This window comes from Oncorhynchus masou, chromosome 13 (genome assembly GCF_036934945.1).
Source record: "Oncorhynchus masou masou isolate Uvic2021 chromosome 13, UVic_Omas_1.1, whole genome shotgun sequence".
Taxonomy (NCBI): Eukaryota; Metazoa; Chordata; class Actinopteri; order Salmoniformes; family Salmonidae; genus Oncorhynchus; species Oncorhynchus masou.
In genome coordinates, this window is record NC_088224.1 from 39,390,305 (window position 1) to 39,417,639 (window position 27,335).

At 42.9% G+C, this 27,335-nt stretch overlaps 1 protein-coding gene across 3 annotated transcripts; it reads right to left on the bottom strand.

Moving 5' to 3' along the window:
- LOC135552303 (dyslexia-associated protein KIAA0319-like protein) lies at window positions 1–26,425 on the bottom strand. Of its 3 annotated transcripts, none has more exons than XM_064983847.1 (22): window positions 26,335–26,425; window positions 19,481–19,657; window positions 18,145–18,273; window positions 9,674–10,047; window positions 9,148–9,382; window positions 8,791–8,889; window positions 8,432–8,529; window positions 8,161–8,248; window positions 7,738–7,830; window positions 7,161–7,293; window positions 6,427–6,655; window positions 6,067–6,190; window positions 5,518–5,650; window positions 5,007–5,155; window positions 4,419–4,570; window positions 3,779–3,917; window positions 3,327–3,486; window positions 2,844–2,986; window positions 2,292–2,414; window positions 2,002–2,092; window positions 1,748–1,842; window positions 1–1,652 (listed from the first exon to the last, which is right to left on the bottom strand). In XM_064983847.1, the coding sequence occupies exons 3-22, from the start codon at window positions 18,251–18,253 to the stop codon at window positions 1,456–1,458; spliced, it is 2,964 nt and encodes a 987-aa protein (XP_064839919.1). In that variant the 5' UTR covers window positions 18,254–18,273; window positions 19,481–19,657; window positions 26,335–26,425; the 3' UTR covers window positions 1–1,455. The 3 variants fall into 3 exon arrangements, with proteins under 3 accessions (XP_064839919.1, XP_064839917.1, XP_064839918.1); XM_064983845.1 differs by having other exon boundaries at window positions 8,791–8,919; XM_064983846.1 differs by lacking the exon at window positions 26,335–26,425 and adding an exon at window positions 25,278–25,672 and having other exon boundaries at window positions 8,791–8,919.
- Between the last annotated feature and the right edge of the window lie 910 nt (window positions 26,426–27,335).

A 27,335-nucleotide genomic window follows, 5' to 3' on the forward strand; every position in this document is an offset into this window, starting at 1 on the left:
TAAAACATATTTGATTTTAATTTACAGATAATCCAGTTGAATAAGGTCTGGTCACATAGTGAGGACTGTTATTTAACAATGAAATTAACACAGAATCCCTTTCATTTCGTGGCTGCGCCCTCTCTGCCACCACAGTGGACTCCCAGAATGCTGCCAATTTTTCATAAAAATGTGCTCGACGAGCGCATTGGAGGAATAGCATGAGATGACTTTGCACTGAGAAAGGTTTGGTAAAAAAATGATTGCTTATTTCACAGAGCGTTCCTCCGATTAGATCGGGGGGCTTTCCTCTTAAACATTCAACAACCAAAAAAAGCATCTCTAAAGTCAGACTTGAAGGGTCAGGTTCACAGTAATCTTCATGCAAAGTGACAACACCACTCGAGTTTGGAGGAGGTACGTGTCGGGCAATGGAGAATCCCACCGCTCTGTATCTACGGCTGAACTGAATAAATTGCTAATCTGATCAATGTGTGTGGATCAGCACTTGTTCAGTTAGCAGCCTGTGAAAGCAGTGGAGATGCAGACAGACATAGCCACGGTGAGCGTGAAAAACAAAGTGCGTCAGGATCAAAATGGTCAGCCAAAACAAATCTTAAAAACAAACAAGACCGTCGTAAGTGGTCTTCCAGGTTCGAACAGTCGTTAGTATCTGAGGTGAGTAGGAAGCATTGCCCCTTTCTTCCCCATGTGTCATTGGTGTCTTCATCATCATCTCCCAGTAATAGGGGTGGGGGCGTCAATGTTGTGTAGTCCAGTGTGTTCATACAGTATGAGGCATGGCTCTCGAAAAACAGCATTTCCCAGGATCCTCTGACGAGCATGGCTGACAGCAACAAAAGCAGTTTCGACTCTCAATGCTGGTTAAGTGTCAAACACACAACTCTTTTCTGAAACAACGTTTTGGCACAATTACCAAAAGAGCACATATTTCAATTTTTAGACACATTCAGGCACACACAACATGGATAACTCATGCAGACCTAAACACCATTCAAACATGAATACATACCACAACTGCGCTCTCATGCACAGATATCTAGATTTGTTTTCATCTAGACAAGTCACTTGTCAACCATTTTGTAACCTGTCAGAGTAGAGTAGGAACATTCAGGCTAGTCTTCACTAGCAGTCCGTTTTCTCCTGGGGGGTGGAGGGGTACTTTCTCAGTGTGTCCCCCCCCAAATCTTTCCTTTAAATGGTCTTTCCTTCTCAGAGGTTAAACATAATTTCGTTAATCTTGGCTCAGTGTGGGCGCAGGGAAGTTTAAATACGGGGGTGAGTGGGTGGATGGCTTGACCCTGTGCCCAACAGGGTTCTCTCATTCTCCAGGACCCATATGTCTTGAGTGTCCTATGGGTGGAGAGGTGTCCGGCTTATGTGGTGGAGAAGAGTGAAAGAGAGTGGGTGGTGAGGGATTAGGGGTGGGTAGGGGTGTTTCACCACCCTCTGTTGCTATAGCAGCTCCTCTCTTTGCTTTTTGTTCCTGGTGGGGCCCTGGCCGTTTTCCAGGGTGCCGTTGTGGGGTCGGAGGAGGTGTCCTCGTTCCCTGTCTGTCCATGGGACCCCTCCCTGGCCGTCGTCACTGTCCAAGTCTGAGTCAGAGCGCATGAGGGCAGAGGACGAGGGGGCGGGGGCTGGCTTCATTCGGCCTGGTGGGGGTGAAAGGGAAAGGAATAGGAATGTGCTGTTTTCAACATATTCTAAGATAATAAGGCAGAGAGGCTATGTAAAGTGTGTGTGTTACCAGCTCGGGGTGGGTGTAGCTCCAGGCCGTCCTGCTCTTCGCCATTAAGCATCTTATAGCGGCTTTTGCTCTTGTGGCGCATTTTACCCTTACGCCTGTTCAAAACACACAGTCCTGTCAGTCTGCTTATTCCACATTACTGGATGGACAACAAGCACATATTTAAAACAGAGTAGCACACCATGCAATGTAAACAAAGCAACATAATATTAATGAACAAAAACGTCAAACTCAAATGTTAGTGGCACTCTTACCCGCGGCAACAACACACCATTCCCCAGACAAAGGTCGCGATGGCAACCATGATCATGAAGGATGCTATGGTCACATACAGCACACTCCATTCTAAAAGAGAGAGGGTCAATACAAGTCGCAGGTTGTCAGAATGAGAAAGCGCAAATTCAACACTTGATACTTCCATTACGTCGCTTTCCACTGTGTATCATACTCGGAAGTAAATTCATGCAGTCACATGAGTCTTCACAGTATCCTAATGTATAATGTCATCATCTTCAATTTCACGAGTGTCCACTCCGCTCCTCACCACAGTTGCTCTCTTGGTCCCACAGCTGTCCTTTGATGAAATTCTCCATCCAGAAGGGGTGGCAGACACAGGTCCGCGTGAACGAGTCGCAATCCCCATGACTGGAGCAGTTCAGCTGGCAGACTGCAGGGGGAAGAGAGACGTTAACAGACGTGAACTTCGAATTCCGTCAGGCCAAAGACAGGTTTTCTAGAGTCTTCTTGACATCTTCTTGGTCAAAGACGACAATCGTATCCTAACTGTCTTTTAAGACTAGTCTATCTAACCTGGAGATGAATAAAACAAATATATTAAGCCAAACTTGAAGTTGTAAGTTAAAAAGAGAGGTAAGGGTAAGTCAAAATAAACTCAAATTGCCCATACTTTAAATATCACAAATGTAAAAACAATATTTAAAAAAATACGTATTTCATTCATAAGAGCATATTTAATTTCACAGCAAACTCTCAATAAGTGCTTGTCATGTAAATGAAGTGAGTCTCAATTCATTAGTCCTAATACATTTCTCCATCCATGTCATGCTTTTCTCTTGTCACGTGTCTGGATACTCACTGACTGTGTCCACCCGCCGTGCCTTGAAGATGAGGAAGTCGTTCTTCTGTTTGCGTAGCTTGTTGCGCAGCCCCAGAGCCACACTGTGACCGGACAGTGGGGGGCGACCCGGACCCCCAGACACCAAGAACACCAGTCGAGTACTGAGAGGAGAGGAATGGAGATGGGAGGAAATTAATAGATTCCCACAACCAGCCTAATTACGAATAATTCTTAGTAATTATAAACATTGCCTCCTAGTTTTGTAACAAATAATCTCTCATAAGTGTGGTAACAAAGTAAACGTGGCAATTTTTAAAATTTTAATTACACATTGTTCAAACCAACACATGCTAAAACGTGTACAAGTGTACAAGAAAGAGTATGTCAGAGAAAGAGTGAATTCCTGTGTTCTTGCACTTACATTGCAATTAAGTAACTTACTGTGCCAATAAAGTCGAGTGAGTTGAAATGAAGAGACCGAAACAGAGGAAAGGAGCTGACCTGTGCTCGTTGAAGGCGCTGACCTCCCGTACGATGATGTCACTGTCGAGCACGCCCAGCAGCACGCCCACCTGTCTGAGCAGCATGTCTCTCTGGCGGTGGGACACCTGGGACACAGACACCTCCAGCACCAGCTCCACCAGGTCACGCTGCCACACGTCTGACAGGAGAGATTGGGCGGAGGACAGAGTGAGGGAGAGGAGAGGAAGACATTGGGATAATGATAGTGTGTGTAGGACCCATTTCTGCTGTGCTTGTGTGTGTTATCCATATAGTATTTCTCCTACTTCCCATAGATCTGAATGGATTGGGTGGGAGGAATATAATGGAAAATAAACCTAGTGTATCAACAGGCTAGCTGTAGCTATAGCCACATCCATTTAATTCTTTCAGACCAAGTGTCGAGGGGTTGTTTTGGGGCTGTGTTTGGAGTCCATAAGGAGCCCACTAACCCGGTTTGACCTCTACAGTCCCTCTGTCTGAGCTGCTCTGGCCCTTGCTGTCTGTCACAGTCAGAGTGAAGCTGTACTTTCCCTCCACCAGGTTAGTGAGAAACAGCACCGCCTGGTGGTCAGAGTTGTTCAGTACGTCCTGGGGGACAAAGACAACACAACTCTTCAGACAAGATGCATTTGATTTGTATTTGATCAATTACAAAGATATTTTGTCTTATGTTGATGACACATTTCTTAATTCAAAGACTTTGAAGACATTGAATTATGTTATAATTGCAGAACGTTGTATTTTCGAGCTGCATGCAATGGCCTACACTACTACAAAAAGAAAAGTGGAAAAACTGGTCTGACCAGAACACATACTTGTTCAAAATATTTCCAGTAGTAGGTCATTGTACGCAATTATTATTAAGTAGAATGTTTATCATGAGAAATGCAAGAGCAGATTGCATTTGATCATAATGCTTTTACCTAATACAACAATGAAGAGGGAAATGTAATGCTACATTGTACATTTTCTGTTGATTTACTATAGGTACATTGTATGTTTGCCACAGCTCCCCTAGCACTTATAATAATATTTTCTGTCAATATTTCTGTTATCCGTTACAGTACCACGGAGTGGACTCTCTCTCACCCCTGCTGCAGGACTACTGTCGTCACGGCTCCACAAGTAGCCGACTCCACCCTTGTCGTCTGTGGAGTGGGAGCCGTCCAGGGCTGCAGTCCGCAGGGGCAGAGAGATGGCCGGCCTGGACTGGACATGGGCTACTGGGGGTTGGTCTAACTCTGGTAAAGAGAAGACCAGACACTTTTAAAGGATATTGCCGTGCCAAAGAGTATTCTGAAATACTCAATATGTTGTTTCTCTCCATGCACCTGGTAATAATATAGGTGTGCGAGTTATGCTTCAGTTATACTTTAAAGGGTTTTGAATAGTTGAGTGCGTCTCGTGTGAGACCTCGTCTAACCTGTTTCTGAAAGCTTCAGAGAGTTCCATCTCTGACACATTTCTTTGTCGGCAATTCGACATTAAATAAAGTTTCAAGTTTTTAATGTCACAAGTACAGTGAAATGCCTTTCTTGCAAACTCAAATAATAACTGTGTTTGTCTGGTAAAAACTCATCTCAGCACCCAGAAATAAATCAGAAGCTAAGGAAAAACCTACTCTTACAAAATCAGGAAAGAGAATTTAAACAAAAACACACACAACGGGAAAATTACCCTCTCGGACGATGACCGTGACCGTGTCAGTGCTCGCCAGCTTCCTCTCGTCCGTCACGGTCAGACTGAACTCGTACTCGCCCACCTGCAGCCCCGTCACCGTGGCAACGGCGCCATCGGCGTTCGCGATCTTCACTCCGTCCGGACCCCTGAGAGACAGACAAACAGACCATCACAGAGTGGAGAAACGGCAGTTCCACTCTCCACTGTCAGCACATAGTGCTGAACTGAGCCATACATCATGAGAGATGGAATAGAAGAGAGCTCCAAAGAGTCTTCTCCCACTCAACATATTGCCTCTATGAGTTGAACCAAGTGTCAATCTCATATACAGAGAACAGCGAGTGTGTCATTTGCCAAAGGGTGCTCTGTTTTTATTCGGGAGTGTGTGCGTATGTGAGCGTGTACGTGAGAGAAAGTGAGCATGGATGTGGTTGAGTGCGTGTGCGTCTATGTGCATGTTGTGTGGGTGGGCGGGTCTGTCTGGTCTGGTCTGTCTGCGAATACTGACTTGCTCTGTTTCCAGTGGTAGGTGGAGATATTCTGGTCGTCCGTGCTCTTGCTGCCGTCCAGAGTGGTGCGGTCCACAGGTAGGGTCAGCTCCTTCTCTGGACCGGCGTCTGCTACTGGGGGCTTATTGTTCTCTGAGGAAGATGGAACACAAGCAGGCTCAGGAGAACATAGATTTGGGTGACATGCTGGGAGGACAATATCCATATTGAAGTGTATTTTCACGTACAGAATCGTGATAGTTTTGCCTGTCTCTATTCTCAATGTATGTTTCATCAAGGGTAAACCAACATCCATTCAGATATGTTATATAATAGCAAAGAATTAGAGAAAATATGTGTGGCTTATTTCATGTAAATCAAGCATGATATTCACGCAACTGCAAGATCACACAAGGGAGGTAACAGCATTTTCCATTCATTTCTCTTGACGCTATTCCCAAATGTAAGCCTCAACAAGGTTAAGCCAACACACATTCAGATAAGTGACACAATAGCATTGGTGTTGACATTAGCCATAGACACACATGATACATATGCCGCTGGCTTACCTGGCTGGACGATAACAGTGACCTGTGCCGTGTCCTGCTGTCCGGCTGTGTCTGTGACAGTGAGCTGGAAGGTGTAGTCTCCTTCCTGCATGGCAGACAGCTGCAGAGCGGGAGTCCGGACGCCCTATAAAACGAAGAGAATGCTATCAAGACGGCAGAGAAGAATTTCCCTTTTTTTTTTGGTGCCCGAAACAAAGAAATGTCCACCTTCAAAACAACAATTGCCACAATAAGGCTATCGTGAAAATAAAGTGAAAATTAAATTATAATTAAAAAAAGACAGAATCCCCTTGATTGCTAAGACAGGCCCTGTGCATGGTCTCTGACAAACTGGGGCTTCCTCTGGTGCTCCTCTCTCACCTGCATCTCCACCACCTTGCCCTTGCTCTCGGGGCTGAGCGACCACTCGTAGGCCAGCGGCTCGTGGTCATCCGTGCTCTGGTTGCCATGTAGTGTGACAGCGTTGCGCGGGAGCGTGATGACCTGGTTGGGCCCGGCGTTGGCCACCGGCTGGTAGTCCACGGCCTTGTTGACCGACAGCGTGGCCTGGGTGGAGCTCTGGGCCCCGTCCGAGTCCGTAACAGTCAGACTAAAGGGGAGAAAATAGGGGACAGATAAAAACTACAACCTCAAAAACACACCAACTCATTTGTTTGGAGGTGAAGTAAAAAGGTGTGATATTGAAGGATGCGGGAGGACGTTTTTGATTGAACACTTACGCTTAATTCTAAACCAACCCCTAATCTCTAACTACTTGGTACTGTGCCAGGCATGTGTAAATCTGAGATGCTAATCTGAGTACCGTGCAGGAAGGTCCGGTTTATGACAGATAGGAATTTGTCTAACGTCCTCCTTGCTTCTAAGACCCACAGTAGCCACCTACAGCTGAAATGGGGAGAGGGGGTGAGGGGCGTGGGCGAATGCATGTGATATGGTATGACGAAAACATCTGAAGTAAGAGATAGAATGGGAATACAAGGTAGAGCATGTCCATAGGGACAAAAATAGAAAGAAGTACCTCAAGGAATATAAAGCAATATGTAGAGAATATACAAGATGACGCATTGCCCATTGAGAAGACAAGGTAACAGTGCCTGAATGTGTAGTTCCCTGGGACCAGGCCGGTGAGGGTGAGGATTTGGGTGTCTGCAGAGACCTTCTCCTCCCTCAGCGGGCCCTTCACCTCCACCCAGTGCCACGCCACCACCTTGTCATCGTCTGTGCTCTCTGAGGGACAGCACACAGCGAGAGGAGGAAGACAGGACAGGAAGAAGAGGGGAAAAGAACCGGTTAAATGTATAGGCCACCCTGCCTATATTTTTACCCCAGTCTCAACCCTGACTACTAAAGTTTGTCTTCCATTGTCTTATGTAAGGTGATAATGTAAAAACTGCCCAGGGTGTTGTTTGGAGGACCTTTGCACCAAGCTAAAGATCAACATTAGTATTCTAGGGCAAATACCGGTTCTTGACCTAAAATGGTCAAGCTATAATTTCAATGTACGCTAGTAGAGCTATAATCTAATTAAAGGCATCCTTGACCAAATCGGTCTTTTTATGTCCGAAAACAACTCGACAAGATGCAACATAAAACCCCTTTTGACATCATCAACAGATGGTGCAAATCTAGTTTATATGATTTGATTGAGGCCAAAAAGCCAGGTGTACTCACGGCTGCCATCGATCACGGTGGAGCTGGTTGGCAAGGATATCTCCTGGAACTTTGGGGAAACCACAGCGACGGGGAGCTTGTTTACCCGTGGCTCTGTGAAGTGGAAGAGGTTAGCTAATTGGCTGAATGGTACAGCTGGGTTGTGTTCATTAGCGAACGCATAGCAAAACATTTTTGCTATGGAAAACTAAAATGAGCATTTCTTATTGGACAACTCCAGGTAATCCATCACTGTTTCAGTCTGTTATCTTCCATTTGGTTCGAATGAACATGACCCAGGTATGAGTCATTGTCGACAGTTCAGTATAAGCCCATTAATGGGAGAGTCAGGGGAGGTGCCCTTTAATATGTTACAGTTTGCACGTTCCTACTAATGAGCATATCAAACACAGTCAATACGAGTCATGTTAGTTTAACCCCCACCGGGTTTGACTGTTACGTTGACATAGCCCTCTCCGTGTGCTCCGTCACCGTCCACGGTCACCTCAAACTCATACAGTCCCACCGTCAGCTGAACACAGGAACAAGAGCCAGAGAAAGGTTGAATTAGAGCGAATACTTTAGGAATTGTTTCTCATTGTATTACAGTACTGTATAAATGGCTCTAGTGACAAATTCAATTTCAGTTAAGCGGCCGGGGTTTGAACAGAGAGAGAGAGAGAGATAACGGTTGAACTAATTCAAGGAGCTGCACCTTGCTGAGTTTGAGCGTCTCGCTGTGTTTCCCCTCCATCTCTCCACTGTAGTCTTTGGGGTGCGTTTTCAAGAGCCAGTCAAATGCATAGTCGGTCCCTTTTGAGAAGTGAGAAAGAGAGAGGGGCGAGTCAAAGCCGAGGATTTAAGCGACGAGGAATGACACGCAGGGATACAGAGCTATCCTTAGTACCAGGCTGTTTTCTGCAGTAGCTCTCCCCTTTGTCATCGTCATGCCAACTTCAACAGATAAGCGTATGTAGAATTAGGGGTGAGACGTGGACTACAGAGGGTGTGTATAATACAGGTGTATGATACAGTAAAACAAAGTAATAAGGCAGGTAGGTTGAGTAGTCGTACCTGGCTGGGACGCTGGCACCACAAAGGCGTTGAGTTCTACCTCGTTATGCGGCAGCTTGACCTCCACACTCTCGCCTGCCGACACCACCAATTCCCGGACTGTCATGGAAACCAGAGGCATGACATGGACTAAAAGGGAGGACGGAGCAACTGAAACAGCAGTTAATTCAAAGTAGACAGAAATCTGCAGCAGGTGCCAGTTTTTGAGCGGGAGTAGATGTTTAGAGCAAATGCTTTACCTGCCATGAATACATACCTCAACACATACATTTTGTGATTCTTATGTTATTAACCCAAAAGTTGCCGAGGGAGGGTTATGAGAAATACTAAGTCAGATTTCCGTGTCCATTGCCTTACCAGCCTGGGTTGGTGATGTAGTGATTGTAGGAGCATTAGCGGGAAGCACAGAGCTGCTGTTGGAAGATGCTGGGCCTATGGTGTCCTCTGATTTAGAGTTCTGCTGTGAGGGTGATGGCGCTTCTCCACTTCCATCAGTTAGCTGGCTGTTATTCTTATCAGATGTTTGAGGGAAAGCTCCTCCACTGGTGCCGCCGACTGTTGGAGCCGGAGGCTCTTCATCCTTGGAAACTCCCTGCCAAGACATGGATGTACTTCAGATGAGAATGGAAAGATGACTAAAGGCATTGGCTACATTGTACAGGCTTCAATAGCCTTCATGACATCAACCACCGCAGTTAAGAGATTGCATGATATTCAATAACACACAAGTCAGGGAAATAAGGTTGTCATGCATGTAGAAATGTATATGAAGGTATTTAGTGTGTGCATTCATCTACTCTGTCCCAGTGACCCTGGAAGGAAGAACGGAGGTAAACCGTCATTTATGACTCAACTACAGAACAGTAACTTTCCATTGACTCACAGTGCTAGAACGTTTGTGGTCCGACCCATGTTTCTGGCTTACGGCCTCACTTCCCTTTCCTGTTTGTGCCCGCCTGAGCCTTCTCCTCCGAGCTGTGGTGGTGCCCTTTGAAAATAGCTGTAGCAGCCCCAGGGACTCAATGTGGGGCTGGGGGAGAGATGTGACTTCACAGACTCCACTGTTGGAGCAGTTCAGCAGCACACAGTGCCCCCCCAGGCTCCAGACGGCGCTGCAGGCTGGCTCAAGGCAGCAGGAGTCCCAGCAGCTGGCGCTGCCCCTCCCCACGGCCAGGGGGCGCCAGCCTAAATCGACCACGCTGCTCCAGTGGATCCCCAACACTCCCCCCGTCACCCTGCAGATCTCAGCAGATACACCTGGAGAGAGAAAGAGAGTTGTTACAGTGTGTGTATAAAGAGGATGTGATCAGTGACATCTGGGTCAAGGATGGGGAATTTCAGATACATGGGCCCCTGAGTGTGTTGCTTTTAGTTCCTTCTTGCTTCGCTCTGGGAAGCCAGTTGCATGCAGTCAGAGCAATCAGTGACACTAATGTGCTAGGCAGATGAGAGAAGCAGGTGACACTGGTTTTGCGCCCCACAGATTTAAGGCATGGATGTTGCGTTTTTTAACAAGACCATTTTTAAACTTGAAACAAGCGTTTAGCTTACTATGTTATCTTTCTATAGCCATATGTACCTTGCAAACGCAATTTCTTAACATACAGTAACACTCCAGACATGCATGAAGCTCAACTGCTCAACCAAGTCACAGCGGTAAAAGGGAAATGAGGCCTTTCCCTGACAAAAGACAGAGATTAGGCTACATTATCACCAAGGTCAAAAGTCCTATCACCATGGGCTCAAGAACATAAACAAAAAGGCAGTATACAGAAAATATCCGAGCCCCGAAGCAAGCTTCCAGAAAACTGGAACGGAAATGGCGCTCCACCAAACCGGAAGTCTTCTGACTAGCTTGGAAAGACAGGACCATGCAATATCGAAGAGCCCCTGTGGCTGCTCGATCAGCCTTCCTTTCCAACCTGATTGAGGAGGATACAAACAATCCAAAATTGCAGTATCCCCCAAGAGAGGACGGCCTTCAAATCAGCAGTGATGGATTCCTGAACTTCTGAGACGAAAAGATCATGACCATCAGAAAGCCAATTATGGACTCCTCTTTGAATCTGTGTCTTTCTCCAAAACTTAGTTGTCCTGAGTCTAAACAGAACTGCCAGCACCTAAGATAAATGGAGACATTCAAGGTTATTAATCCTGTATCTCTCGAAACATTCACAAAAATAGTCATGGCCTCTAAACCTTCCAGCTGCATACTGGACCCTATTCCAACTAAACTACTGAAAGAGCTGCTTCCTGTGCTTGGGCCTCCTATGTTGAACATAATAAATGGCTCTCTATCCACCAGATATGTACCAAACTCAATAAAAGTCGCAGTAATAAAGCCTCTCTTGATAAAGCCAAACCTTGACCCAGAAAATGTAAAGAACTAAAATCGGCCTATATCGAGGAATCTCCCATTCCTCTCCAATATTTTTTAAATATTTTTATTAAAAAGCTGTTGCACGGCAACTCACTGCCTTCCTGAAGACAAATAATTTATTCGAAACGCTCCAGTCTGGTTTTAGACAGCATCATAGTTCTGAGACGGCACTCGTGAAAGTGGTAAATGACCTTTTCATGACGTCAGACCAAGGCTCTGCGTCTGTCCTAAACCTAAGTGCTGCCTTTGACACCGTCAATCACCACATTATTTTGGAAAAAGTTTGGGGTCACTTAGAAATGTCCTTGTTTTTGAAAGAAAAGCAACTTTTTGTCCATTAAACTAACATCAAATTGATCAGAAGTAGAGTGTAGACATTGTTAATGTTGTAAATTACTATTGTAGTTGGAAACGATTGATCTTTAATGGAATATCTACATTAGGCGTACAGAGGCCCATCAGCAACCTCCATTCCTGTGTTCCGATGGCACGTTGTGTTAGCTCATCCAAGTTTATCATTTTAAAAGGCTAATTGATCATTAGAAAACCCTTTTGCAATTATGTTAGCACAGCTGAAGACTGTTGCTCTGATTAAAGAAGCAATAAAACTGTAATTCTTTAGACTAGTTGAGTATCTGGAGCATCAGCATTTGTGGGTTCGATTACAGGCTCAAAATGGCCAGAAACAAAGATCTTTCTTCTGAAACTCGTCAGTCTATTCTTGTTCTGAGAAATTAAGGCTATTCCTTGCGAGAAATTGCCAAGAAACTGAAGATCTTGTACAACGCTGTGTACTACTCCCTTCACAGAACAGCGCACATTGGTGCTAACCAGAATAGAAAGAGGAGTGGGAGGCCCCGGTGCACAACTGAGCAAGAAGACAAGTACGTTGTAGTGTCTAGTTTGAGAAACAGATGCCTCACAGGTCCTCAACTGTCAGCATCATTAAATAGTACCCGCAAAACACCAGTCTCAAAGTCAACAGTGACGAGGTGACTCTGGGATGCTGGCCTTCTAGGGTATCGTTGGATGGGGCCACAGTGTCCCCCGACCTGTCTATCTCCCTCTCAACCTCTCTCGACCTCTTGTGTGGGGGCTGTGCTTTGGCAAAGTGGGTGGGGTTATATCCTGCCTGGTTGGCCCTGTCCGGGGGTATTGTCGGACATGGTCAGAGTGTCCCCCCCCATCTATCTGTCTCTCTCTCTACCTCAATTTAAGGGCTTTATTGAAAGTGAAATAAACATTTTTTACAGCAAATATTACACTCACAGAAGTTACAAAATAATAAAAGAAATTTCAAATGTCATATGTGCAAATAGGTAAAATACAAAAGGGCAAATAAATAGCAAAAATATGGGTTGTATTTACAATGGTGTTTGTTATTCACTGGTTGCCCTTTTCTTGTGGCAGCAGGTCACAAATCTTGCTGCTGTGATGGCACACTGTGGTATTTCCCCCAATAGATAAGGGACTTCATCAAAATCGGTTTGCTGTTTTCAAATTCTTTGTGGGTCTGTGTAGTCTGAGGGAAATATGTAACTCAAATATGGTCATACACTTGGCAGGAAGTTAGGAAGTGCAGCTCAGTTTCCATCTCATTTTGTGGACAGTGTGCACATAACCGGTCTTCTCCTGAGAGCCATGTCTGCCTACGAAGGCCTTTCTCAATAGCAAGTCTATGCTCACTGAGTCTGTACATAGTCAAAGCGTTCCTTAAGTTTGAATCAGTCACAGTGGTCAGGTTTACTCTCTGTTTGGGGCCAAATAGCATTCTAGCATGCTCTGTTTGCCCCCATTTGTGAATTATTAGTTGGTGAGCTGACCCCAGACCACAACCATAAAGGGCAATGGGTTCTGGAATTGAATCAAATATATGGAATTTATTTAATTTTTGATGTCATAGAAGGCCCTTCTTGCCCTGTCTCTCAGCTCATTCACAGCTATGTGGAAGTTACCTGTGGCGCTGATGTTTAGGCCGAGGTACGTATAGTTTTTTGTGTGCTCTAGGGCAACGGCGTCTAGATGGAATTTGTATTTGTGGTCCTGGCAACTGGATATTTTTTGGAACAACATTATTTTTGTCTTACTGAGATTTACTGTCAGGGCCCAGGTCTGACAGAATCTGTGCAGTAGGTCTAGGTGCTGCTGTAGGCCCTCCTTGGTTGGGGACAGAAGCACCAGATCATCAGCAAACAGTAAACAATTGACTTCAGATTCTAGTAGGATGAGGCCGGGTGCTGCAGACTGTTCTAGCGCCCTCGTCAATTCATTGAGATATATATATATATATATATTAAGAGGGTGTAGCTTAAGCTGTATCCGTCTCACCCCACGGCCCAGTGGAAAGAAATGTGTGTTTTTGCCAATTTTAACCACACACACACTTGTTGTTTGTGTACATGGATTTTATAATGTCGTATGTCTGACATCAATTTGTATAGCAGACCCTCATGCCAAATTGAGTCAAAAGCTTTTTTGAAGTCAACAAAGCATAAGAAGACCTTGTCTTTGTTTCTTTGTCAATTAGGGTGTACAGGGTAAATACGTGGTCTGCCATATGGTAATTTGGTAAAAAGCCAATTTGACGAGTTCAAGTATCGCCAATTGGAATTTTGTAGTCTGTTTATTTGATCATTTAATTTAGGATACCATCAACACCACAGGCCTTTTTAAGTTGGAGGGTTTGTATTTTGTCCTGTAGTTCATTCAATGTAATTGGAGAATCCAGTGGGTTCTGGTAGTCTTTAATAGTTGATTCTAAGATTTGTATTTGATCATGTATATGTTTTTGCTGTTTGTTCTTTGTTATTGGGTCAAAAAGACTTGAGTCGTGGTTTATCCATATCTCCATTTTGGATAGATAACTCTGTGTTTGTTCAGTGTGTTCCAATTTTCCTAGAAGTGGTTAGAGTCTATGGATTCTTCAGTTACATTGAGCTGATTTCTGAGGTGCTGTTCCTCTCTTTCCGTAGTGTATTTCTCTATTGTTTTAGTGATTCACCATGGTGAAGGCGTGGGTTCAGGTTCTGGGTCTCTGTTTTTGGTTGGATAGGTTTCTCAATTTCTTTCTTAGGCATTTGCATTCTTCATCAAACCATTTGCCATTGTTGTTCATTTTCTTAGGTTGTCTGCTTGACATTTTTAGATTTGATAGGGAAGCTGAGAGGTAAAATATACCGCTATGGTTTTCTACTGCCAAGTTGTCCCGGGCGTTGTCTAAAAGGGATTGAATTTGTTGTTGCTTAATTGATTTTTGGTAGGTTTCCACACTACTTTCCTTCCTTCTGTAGCATTTCTTAATATTATTCAGTTCCTTTGGCTCTCTCTCTCTCTCTCTCTCTCGACCTCTGAATGCTCGGCTACGAAAATCCAAATGACATTTACTCCTGATCTGTTGCACCCTCCACAACCACTGATCATTATTTGATCCTGCTGGTCATCTATGAACGTTTGAAGAACGATTTGGCCTTATTGGCCAGGTACTCTTATAATCTCCCCCCCTGGCCACCCCTCAAAGCCTGGTTCCTCTCCATGTTTCATCCTTTCTAAGGAGTTTTCCCTAGCCACCGTGCTTCTAATGTACATCTGCATTGCTGGGTTTCTGTATAAGCACTTTGTGACATCTGCAGATTTAAAAAGAGCTTTATAAATACATATGATTTGATGTGTCTCTAGACAAGACATGGTACCAACCATCAACTCAGACACTCACTGAAAGCGCACCAATTCCCATGGCTATTGTTGCCATAGCTCCAGATGCTCCAGAGCTGAATATTATGGGATGTGGGTGTAACTTGAACTCCCTGTAAAACTGCTTGCAGCGATTGAGCCTTTCTGCTTTCTTTTAGAGAATGGGCCCTTTTGTCTCTGTTTAGTCATTTCCTTCCCCCAGGCCTTGTGGCATCACTCACCCACACTGTAAAAACAGCCATTCGGAGTGGAACTACCACTGAAATATGCATGCACGCCTCAGAACCAGCAGGCAGTACAAACAATTACTAACAACCCGATAAACACACAATATGCTTCAGTTCGACTGGTGTCTAGCCGAAATCAGCTGGGTGAACCAAACAAGTGTGCTCGCATACTCCCTTAACTAGACCTTCGCTTGAAAAACAAAAACAAAAAAAATAACACAATTGTACCGTTTGCCCATTTTGAGACCCCATAGCCAGTATATAATTCCTCATAACAGTCTGAAATAATTTAAGATAACTCAACCAATCTGTCATCAACACATTTTTGCTGAGATCTTACATGATGACCTCACCGCTTGCATTATGTGCGCGAGCGTTGCAAAATACATTTGTACATACAGTTGAAGTCGGAAGTTTACATACACCTTAGCCAAATACATTTAAACTCAGTTTCACAATTCCTGACATTTAATCAGAGTAAAAATTACCTGTCTTAGGTCAGTTAGGATCACCACTTTATTTTAAGAATGTGAAAATGTCAGAATAATAATGGAGAGAATGATTTCATATTTTATTTCTTTCATCACATTCCCAGTGGGTCTGAAGTTTACATACACTCAATTAGTATTTGGTAGCATTGCCTTTAAATTGCTTAACTTGGGTGAAACATTTTGGGTAGCCTTCCACAAGCTTCCCACAATAAGTTGGGTGAATTTTGGCCCATTTCTCCTGACAGAGCTGGTGTAACTAAGTCAGGTTTGTAGGCCTCCTTGCACGCACACGCTCTTTTCAGTTCTGCCCACAAAGTTTCGATAGGAATGACGTCAGGGCTTTATGATGGCCACTCCAATACCTTGACTTTCATTGTCCTTAAGCCCTTTTGCCACAACTTTGGAAGTATGCTTGGGGTCATTGTCCATTTGTAAGACCCATTTGCAACCAAGCTTTAACTTCCTGACTGATGTCTTGAGATGTTGCTTCAATATATCCACATCATTTTCCTCCCTCATGATGCCATCTATTTTGTGAAGCGCACCAGTCCCTCCTGCAGCAAAGCACCCCCACAACATGATGCTGCCACCCCATGCTTCACGGTTGGGATGGTGTTCTTCGGCTTGCAAGCCTCCCCCTTTTCCTCCAAACATAACTTTGGTCATTATGGCCAAAAAGTTATATTTTTGTTTCATCAGACCAGAGAACAGTTCTCCAAAAAGTACAATCTTTGTCCCCATGTGCAGTTGCAAACCGTAGTCTGGCTTTTTTTATGGCGATTTTGGAGCAGTGGCTTTTTCCTTGCTAAGCGACCATTCAGGTTATGTCGACATAGGACTCGTTTTTACTGTGGATATAGATACTTTTGTACCTGTTTCCTCCAGCATCTCCACAAGGTCCTTTGCTGTTGTTCTGGGTTTGATTTGCACTTTTCGCACCAAAGTACATTCATCTCTAGGAGACAGAACACGTCTCCTTCCTGAGCGGTATGACGGCTGCGTGGTCCCATGGTGTTAATACTTGCGTATTATTGTTTGTATAGATGAACATGGTACTGTCAGGCATTTGGAAATTGCTCCCAAGGATGAACACAACTATTGGAGGTCTACAATTGTTTTTCTGAAGTCTTGGCTGATTTATTTTGATTTTCCGATGATGTCAATCAAAGAGGCACTGAGTTTGAAGGTAGGCTTTGAAATATATCCACAGGTACACCTCCAATTGACTCAAATGATGTCACCTATCAGAAGCATCTAAAGCCATGACATAATTTTACAAACTTAGTGAATGTAAACTTCTGACCCACGGGAATTGTGATACAGTGAATTATAAGTGAAATAATTTGTCTGTGAACAATTGTTGGAAAAATGACTTGTGTCATGCAAAGTAGATGTCCTAACCGACTTGCCAAAACTATAGTTTGTTTACAAGAAATTTGTGGAGTGGTTGAAAAATGAGTTTTAATGACTTTAATGACTCCAATCTAAGTGTATGTGAACTTCAGACTTCAACATGTTATTTAATCATTTCAACCAAACTGCTCGCACACGTCTGCGTAGCCAGGCACTAAAATAGAACTTGGTTCTATATTTGACGCGCTGCAAGTCCCGCCTCTCCCATGTCATTGGTTTATAGGAGCATATACCACGTTGGTGAGCGAAAGCTGAACTGAGGTCCAAACTCCAGTCCAATTAGTGGTGGTAATGCACCTTAAAGTTGGTTGCCAACCGCCATATAAAGTCTGAAGAAGACTGAAACTAACTAGGTTTACCCTTTCATCTGTGGATTAATTGTCGGAGTAGAGGACCTTGTGCATTTCAGATAAAATAACAACCCAATGTTTATATCCCAGGAGAAATGAGCTAGAAACAGCAAGCTAGCTAAATGGTCATGAATGTTTCATGCTTTCGACCTGTCCTCAAATTAATATAGTTGGTTCAGAGTTCGTTTTGATATTTCAACATTCATGTCCTGATCGGTCTGGTGTGGATGGACAAAATCAACATGCGCGGGATGGTGGACGCACGCAAGTGCCCGGTCTCGTCAGCATGTTAGTCACACAATTCTACATTTAACTAAGTATTTTTCAATGAATAAATGTGCATGCCAACGAGTCGTCTCTTGTTCAACAACAACGAAAACTTTATTGAAGAATTCCTACTGTTGACCAATCACCGACGAAGGGGCGTAATCTTCGGATTTGAACTTCGACTTGCATCACCCCCAAAAAGGTGTTCCCCCGAACAGCTAAAATAACCCTCACCGACGTTCAAAACGTACAAAAACGTCACAAAAATGTCCTCATAATGTATGCACGAACTCTACCAAACTGCTTCGGCTGAGAAGCATGCGGACGCAAACTATGACTTATGACGCAAACTATGTAATAAAGACAAGCATCTATTGTTAGACACTGGTATTTATGTTGCAATGTCTCAGATTCCATAAAGCCTATGGTAAGTATAACAAAATAATCAACTCAATGAATAGATCTCATTCATTCTAACATCCTGGACAATCATGACATCGCAAATAATTCCAGAGAAATGTATTGGTGCGTTTTACCTGCGGGAGCAACTAAGCGGCACAAGAAGCTCAGTGATAGGAAGAGGAGATGTGGCTGTGTCAATCGAGGTCGACTCCAGCTGAACAGGTTCTGATATGCATAAGACATTTTCCACGAGGACCGAGGACCTGGACAGAACAGAAACAGTTGTCAGGATTGTACAACATTACTAGCCTGGAAATCCAGACCAAATTCCTCTCAATAGTAAAACAATAGTGAAGCGTAGTATGCTTCAGTCTGGATTTCCAGGCTACAACATTACCCCACCTTGATGTAATTCAACCCCGGCACGAACCAGGCGCTAAGCAGGGATTGACATTTAAAGTCTGAAAGGATGCCTCCCGAGTGGTAAAGTGGTCTAAGGCACTGCGTCGCAGTGCTAGCTGTGCCACTAGAGATTCTGGGTTCAAGTCCAGACTCTGTTGCAGCCGGCCGTGACCAGGAGACACATGGGGCGGTGCACAATTGGCCCAGCATTGCCGTGGTTAGGGAGGGGTTTGGACGGCAGGGATGTCCTTGTCCCACTGCACACGAGCGACTCCTGTGGCAGGCAGGCCGGGCGCAGTGCACACTGACACGGTTGTCAGGTGTACGGTGTTTCCTCCAACGCATTGGTGCGGCAGGCTTCCAGGTTAAGCAGGCATTGTGTCAAGAAGCAGTGTGGCTTGGCTGGGTTGTGTTTCGGAGTATGCACTATTCTCAACCTTCGCCTCTCCTAAGTCTGTACGGGAGTTGCAGCGATGAGACAAGACTGTAACTACCAATTGGGGAATACGAAATTTGGGAGAAAAGTGGTAAAAAGTAAATTATTTTTTAAAAGTCCGATAGAAAAGTCAGGAGTATTTTTGGTTTGCCCTGAAAATTATGATCACTTCTGCGAAAATGTAAATGAGCTATTTCCACGCAGAAGAACCATATACTGCCTGCCTTTCACCTACACATAGGGGAGGAAGCAGAAAGATCAGTGCTGAAAGTCTTTGTATTTGATTGTTTTCTGTAAAGGCTCTGACTGCCATAAATTGTCTGTCTTTCACTTAAACAACTGGGGCGGAACCAGAAAGATCAGTTTTAGGCTACTGGAATTCTTTGCAGTTTGGTGGTTTTCACTTCTTTAAAAAGATAATCACCTGCCCAATGAAGCAACCTCAGAGCAGGCTCAACTTGCGTGACTATTCAGTTCACTTACCCCAGGCAATAGCCCAATCTCTTCTGTAAATCCCAGCTAAGGCGAATGGACACATTCTATCATTTCAGGACATTAAAAAGAGTCAGACAGGTGATCAAATACAATTGCGTGCGTTAAGGTCACAATCTTTTACAGTACAGTATATTTACCTTTCTCCTGGCCAATTGGTGGAAGAGGGTGGAGACTGAGAGCAGCTGGAGTTAGCTTATGTGGGGAGGGAGGTGAGGTGAAGGGTGAGACAGGTCAACACCAGCACTATGTGGAAGAGCAGCTTCAACATGACACTCCCTCTGACCCCCTACTGCCCTGGCAGACGAGAGAGCAACCTGGGGGAGGAGGAGAGGGGGAAGAAAGTAGAGGTCGACCGATTATGATTTTTCAACGCTGATACCAATTATTGGAGGACCAAAAATGCCGATACCGATTAAATCGGACGATTTTTTATTCTTTTTTTACTTGTAATAATGACATTTACAACAATACTGAATTAACACTTATTTTAACTTAATATAAAACATCAATAAAATCAATTTAGCCTCAAATAAATAATGAAACATGTTAAATTTGGTTTAAATAATAAAAAAACAAAGTGTGCCATGTAAAAATGTGTGCTTGGCGGTTCCTTTTAACATGAGACTTCAATATTCCAAGGTAAGAGGTTTTAGGTTGTAGTTAATATAGTATTTATAGGACTATTTCTCTCTATACCATTTGTATTTCATATACCTTTGACTATTGGATGTTCTTATAGGCACTATAGCATTGCCAGTGTAACAGTACAGCTTCCGTCCCCCTCCTCGCCCCTACCTGGGCTTGAACCAGGAACACATCGACAACAGCCACACTCGAAGAATCGTTACCCATCGCTCCACAAAAGCCGCGGCCCTTGAGGCGCAAAAGGAATAACTACTCCAAATCTAAAAGCGAGTGACGTTTGAAACAGTATTAGCGCACACCCAGCTAACTAGCTAGCCAGTTCACATTGGTTACACCAGCCATTAGGCTGATAGGCTTGAAGTCATAAACAGAGCTGTGCTTGCAAAGAGCTGCTGGCAAAACGCACGAAAGTGCTGTTTGAATGAATTATTACGGGCCTGCTGCTGCTCAGTCAGACTGCTCTATCAAATCAGACTTAATTATAACATAATAACACACAGAAATACGAGCCTTTGGTCATAAATATGATCGAATCAGGAAACTATCATTTCGAAAACAAAAATTATTTCAGTGAAATACGGAACCGTTCGGTATTTTATCTAACGGGTGGCATCCCTAAATCTAAATATTCTTGTTACATTGCACAACCTTCAATGTATGTCATAATTACGTAAAATTCTGGCAAATTAGTTCGCAATGAGCCAGGCAGCCCAAACGGTTGCATATACCCTGACTCTGCGTGCAATGAACGCAAGAGAAATGACACAATTTGACCTGGTTAATATTGCCTGCTAAACTGGATTAGTAGTTATAACTAGTGATTATGATTGATTGTTTTTTATAAGATAAGTTTAATGCTAGCTAGCAATTTACCTCGGCTTCTACTGCATTCGCGTAACAGGCAGGCTACTCGTGGAGTGCAATGGTTCGAACATTGGAGTAGTTAACTATGCGGTTACAAGATTGAAACCCCTGAGCTGACAAGGTGAAAATCTGTCATTCTGCCCCTGAACAAGGCAGTTAACCCTCAGTTCCTAGGGAGTCATTGAAAATAAGAATGTGTTCTTAACTGACTTGACTAGTTAAATAAAAGGTATAAAAAATAAAAATGTTCGGAAATCGGCGCCCAAAAATACAGATTTCCGATTGTTATGAAAACTTGAAATCGGTCCTAATTAATCAGCCATTCCGATGAATCGGTCGACCTCTAGAACAAAGAGGTTCTCCTGGAGATGTTTTATAACATAGTAACAAGTGGCTGTTCTATAAGCACTTGTAACAGGCTTTGGGTTAACAGAAATTCTGTTTGAGAGAATCATCAGCATGGTTAAATATCTGCCTGACAGGAGTCGTCGGTGTTGGCTCTCCACCCACTGACCTCAGCGTTCACTTCCATGCACTCTCCTTCTGAACATTGTTTATAGTATATAAGGTGAGGTGCTGATGGAATGTGGTTAAGGCACATTTCAAATGTTGAAGGGACAGCAGAACAGCAGGTGGACTGCATTTTACAACGGTTATTAGTCCTTATGCTGAAAACTATTTGTATCGATCCTCGATAAGATTTTTTAAATTCTGAAAACATAAAATGTCAGCAGGTACCAAACAGGTACCACAGGTGGACTCCAATCAAGTTGAAGAAACATCTCAAAGATGATCAATGGAAACAGGATTCGCCTGAGTTCAATTTTGAGTCTCATAGCAAAGGGTCTGAATACTTATTTACATAAGGTATCTTTTTAAAAAAACCTGTTTTCACTTAGTCATTATGGGGTATTGTCTGAGGAAATGTTTTTATTTAATCCATTTTAGAATACGGCTGTAAACGTAACAAAGTGTGGAAAAAGTCAAGAGGTCTGAATAAATTTCCGAAGGCACTGTATACAGCGAGTACGAGTACCACATCAATGTGCAGGGGTATGAAGTATTTGAGGTAGATACATTTAGTATTTGAGGTAGTTACATTTCCCCTGCCCAATCCCTCAAATTTTTTATAGAAACAGGGGCGGGGACCACTTTGTTATTATTTTGAACTGCTGATTGACACTTTTAAAAAAGGTATTATAAATACATCAAAACACCTGGGTTGGGTAGGTTACTTTCTAAATGTAATCTGTTCCAGTTACCTGTCCAAAATTGCAATCAGTAACGTAACCTTTGAATTACAAATACTCAGTAAAGTAATCTGATTACATTCCGTTACTTTTAGATTACTTTCCCCTTAAGAGGCATTAGAAGGCGGCAAAATGTTTGTTACAGATTGAACAACATCTACTGCAGGATTAACCAATATTAAGGTTTACATTAATGGCCATACATGGATGTTACATTTGACTTATGTTGGCTTCTTCTAACCTATTGCTTTCTATTACGTATAATAATAATAATATCTTTGTAAATAATAATAATAATTTTTAAATCCAAAAATGGATGTAAGAACTACAGATAGACTTAAAGGGGCAATCAAACGTGTGTGAGTTTGAGCATATCTATTAGGCCTATGGATTCTATTTTTTTATCAGCATGAATTAGATTACAAAATAAAATGTATTATTGCTCAAAGTGGTTTCTTGCATCAAACACAACATTTTCAGTCTCATTGTCTGAAGGACAAGTGGATAAACAGGTTAATGTCAAGCCCTGCTTACTTGTTTTTGAAAGTCTCATGGAAAGTCTCATGGAAAGTCTCATGGAAAGTCTCATGGATTGCTGGCCTACTTTGAACGGCAGAAAATAGAACACTGCATGTTTAAAAAAAAATCTCTTTACCCGACTAGCTTTTCAAAGAGGTCTCGAAATGTACACATTTTGTGCTCTTGTTGGAAGCCATCACTCCCTTATTGCTGACTACAAATGATCTATAACTGGCTAATAACTAACAAACTAGCAAAGGAGAAGAACAAAATGTACATTGCAGCTCTCGCTTTGATCTCAAAACAAGCACATCTACTCACAACCGCTCATGCTGTAAACACAGTCCAGTTAAAAGTAAATGGCACGGGTCCATATATGGCAATGGTATATTTTCATATAGGCCTCCTGCAGCTCTGATTGTTTATGCCACTCCGGTCTGTGTAGAGTACGGCTGAGTCAAGCATGTCAATGCAATAGAATCCTACTCCAATGCGTTTTGCCTAAAACAAGTTTGTTTTGTGTCAGTATGTTCCATTGAAAGTGGTTAATATTGTGTTGATGCAATCACAATTGGCACAGTAAAGGGAAAAGTTGATATTGTTAACAGGGGAAACTAGAACAGTGGTCACCAACCAAGATCACTTTGGGTCAAAATGCAATCTGAGATCTGCCACTCAGATTTTTTGTTGTTGACATGACTTAAAATGTAAACCTATGCAACATCAACCAATTAAAAACAATACTGTAGCAATGAGATTTGTGCAGTAAACTATAGGCCCAATACATTATCACCGCATATTGGCTTTGATTGAATTGCTCTGACCATGCATTGTTGTTCAGGCCATTTTTTTAAAAATTATATAAATGGTTTTGAGATAGGCTATATGAACACACCAGTAATAGATCCGTTGTTGTATTACTTATGAAGCACCCCCTGAGTGAGCATACATTTAAATAATTTGCTTTCTATTTTACTGGGCTGATGGTGCCTGCATCTGATGGTCAGTCTCAGCGGAGGGAGAGCAGCAGACTGAGGGTCCGTCTCTCAACATCCCTCCGCTCTGACTTTCCTCCTCTGTCACTGACCAAAAAGGGACACTGTCTTCCAGCGGATGGTGAAACTTGAGTCGCACCGCATTATATCTGCCTCATGCACAAATTCATGTTGTTACTCCCGTGAACAGAGAAAGTGAAATATTCCTTGATTTAAAAAATGACCCAAGTCGCTAATAATAACAACGCAAGCCTATAGATACACTTGCCTACTCATTCATTACTGCTGCACTGCTTGTTGTAGCGCTGAGTGGCAATGAACATGAACTCACTCATAAACAGCAGCTTTTTGCTGTATTCCTTGACAGTCTCCCTCTAGTCATGGTTTTACATGTTTTGAAATCTCACTGTATCAATTTTGCTGTAGATTTCTTGTGCTTGCTACGTTACTGCAGACACGGTAATCTGAGCCATCCGACTGGCCAGCGGTAGGCCTACAGTTCACTTGATTGGCTCTCGTGAAGGTAGAATTTGGACCTACAGTCACATGAAATGTTTCAAAATTGGAACAGTTCGCAGGGCAGCAGAATCGGGTGCACCTTCCACAAAACAGCCCAAATCTAATAAAACATTTTTGGAACAAAGCTTTATCGTTGGGTTTTTACAGAAATGTTTGGCTTTGCACGCAACTTAGAGGGAACATTGCTGTCAACGTCTATCAACACTTATGTTCAGTTTAGGATGTTTTTGTTTAAATAGCCTTCTGTAAATTTGGAAACATTGCCTTGAAGTACTGTTACCAAAATCACACATTTCTTCAAGACATTTTCATATTCCTCGCCCTCGTGAGGAAAATTAAAATTCACAGAAGTAACATGTAAATGTATACCTATCAATTAAATCAGTGTTTTTACTGATATCAACTTGTTTATGAATTAAGTGATTAAAACTTAAAATTCTGTTACCAAATTGAATTGGATCCTTAGCAGTTACAAACCACAGTTGGATCACCTGCTACTGTTCTCCCTTCCACTGACATACTGTTAAATTCAGCTGTTTTCTTTCACTTTCTGTCATCTGGTGGTTAAAGAAAGAGGTTGAAAAGATTGCCTCAAGGCTTAAAAACCCTTCTTTAACCGGTCTCCTTCCATTTGTTTACACTGATTGAAGTGGATTTAACAAGTGACATCAATAAGGGATCATAGCTTTCACCTGGTCAGTCTGTCATGGAAAAAGAGCAGGTGTTCTTAATGTTTTGTACACTCCGTGTATGCCTATTACACTCCTATAGAGTTAGAAAAGGTGGAACGCTTTCCACATGCTGAAAATCTAACCCAAGTAGAATAGCAGTAGGCTACTATTTTTTCCCTTCACAATTCCTCAGCAAGTTCTTACAGGAAGTTCAGAGAAACAAAAACAAAACAGAGAGCAGCATGAGCGCATTTAGTTCAGGTTGGAGTAGAAAGCAATCCCATGGCATGGAGCATAGGCTCTCACACACACACAGCATTTTCTGACTGATTATCGAACTGAGAGTATGTGGCAACTGCTGCGCTCGAAAGTCATTTAATATCAACCTCCCACTTACATGACAAGCAACCCTGCATGATATTGGTAATTTATCGGATCCGCATTACAGCAAGCAGACATTGCCACACTTACATCCGCCTCAGTCTTATCAACAGTTGTATCCTGATAATGAAACGAACTGCGATGACAGCTGTCACAAATGCCTGGCTTTTTGAAGTTGTTTCTGGCTATAGAAGTCCAACTGGCTTCGTTCCAGATCTTCTAGGTTGCTTTCATATAACACAGAAATCCACAGGTAAAAAAATACTAAGCTATCAGATATTCTAAATAATTGTTTATTTGCATTTTTGGCAGCGCGGTGGCTCGATATCAGTCGCGACGTGGTGCCTGCAGAGGTACCCTCCCTCTGCCATGTGACGCGGTCACTGGGAGGCCACCTCTGTCATCAACTTTTTAGACGCAAATTCTCATGAGGAAAAAAAGCAAACAAGGATCTATGCGATGGTCAACTTTAGATCCGGGCAAGGTTTCACTGGCTTTTTATTCTTCCTCCTCCCATTCTCTCAGCAAGGCTAATGAAGAAGAAAAATAAATAAATCACTCGTAAATCCACTATTGGCTGCTGTAGACAGACAATTCAGAGGAGCACTTTCTCAGGTGACAGAATGCCCCCAAGTCTTTGGCGCTGCCTCGTTTGAAATGACGACACATTGAGATAATTAATATACATTTCAAACCCTGCAAATTAAACAAAATGTATAATAAACACGAAGAAGTCTAGAATTATGGCCCATAAGAAAGTTAGGCAATTTTGTTTTACAAGCTGAATTTAGCCATAGGCAAAGCAAGCCACTAATCTCTAAAAACCTGCCTCACAGTTGACATTAGTAGTAGCCAAGGTTGCGCAGTGGACACTGATAATTATCTATGGCTGAATGCAGACAAAATTCTACCATTATAATCATACTGATACATATGCTATTGATATTCAGCATGACAGGTGTAACATTGACATATCTCGGTATAATCCTGGATGGGTCACCCCTTCCAGGCACCAGCAGTTTATCATGGTTTGGTTTTAGAACCTGGCATTATTAGCCCACTCACTGATCGAATGCACGCAGTTTATCGATCGCAAGACGTGTCACGCCACTGTTTTGATGTATGGAATATATATGCATAAACTCACCAGTCGTTGTATGAAATGTTTCGGTTCCTATGCTTGAGCTAGGATACGTCGTAGTTTCTCGCTGTTCACTATGGGTTATCTCTTACTGACACCGCTGTGAAGCAGGCAAGAATAACTGACTATTTCCGGGTCACAGATTTTAGGAGTCCTTCAGAATAAGAGTCCCGTCCTGTATACTTTCTCAATTAATAATTATGGCGACAATTATAGAACATTGGTTATTGTTGCCAATCATCTTAAATCCAATGAGCACATCTTAAATCCAACGAGCACTCCAAATCCAGAGTTTACACCCCGAATAGCGTTGCTGCTCATGTTGAGGCCCTTAAAGTTTGGCCAATAAATTTAAATCCAACAGTTTTTTCGTATTGGACAGATATTGCACAGTAGATAATCGGTTTGCCCATAAAACCAGGGTCCAGCCTATTCACAAGAGTACGTAGCCTACAAAACAGAGTGAGTTTGAACAAAATGTTAGCGTGGAGCTTCTGGACACCCAACAAATATGGTACAAATATAGCACTGTACAGGGAAAAACTATCAATTGTGTACATAAAACCCAACCTCAACACCAGGGTGCAGTCTGCACTTTTGTACTGTCACTTTAACACTCTGCTGACTGACTGACAAATTCAAGACTATATTTGAATTACAAAGGAATACGTTAAAAATTTTAGTTTACTCAATGTTTGCTTCCAGTGTGAAATAAAACGCCATCCAATCCAGACTTGCACTCTTGGCTTGCCCTATAATGGAGGTGCCAAATTCCGACTAGTAGCAGGTGATTATGTGGGTGAGAAGCTAACTGCTGAAGCAAACAATGTGATCAGTAGGTGGAGCGTTAACTGACCGACATACCTGTAAATAACCTACATTATTCTAATGATAATCAGCAGGCCGCGGACTTTACACTTTCCAAGGCCAGCTTTATGTGCCAAAACATGCATCAGGTCAAGAGTTTTGGCTAGATAAATAAAATGTATATTTTGAGTCAGTATCCC

What these genes read in the sequence shown, in the direction of transcription:
- LOC135552303 (XM_064983845.1), bottom strand. Translation starts at nt 18,253, where the DNA reads ATGTCTTATGCATATCAGAACCTGTTCAGCTGGAGTCGACCTCGATTG. An exon ending in GGTGCCAGCGTCCCAGCCAG is followed by an intron (nt 8,530 to 8,790) that starts GTACGACTACTC and finishes ACTTCTCAAAAG; the next exon opens with GGACCGACTATGCATTTGAC. An exon ending in TACCACTGGAAACAGAGCAA is followed by an intron (nt 5,156 to 5,517) that starts GTCAGTATTCGC and finishes TCTGTCTCTCAG; the next exon opens with GGGTCCGGACGGAGTGAAGA.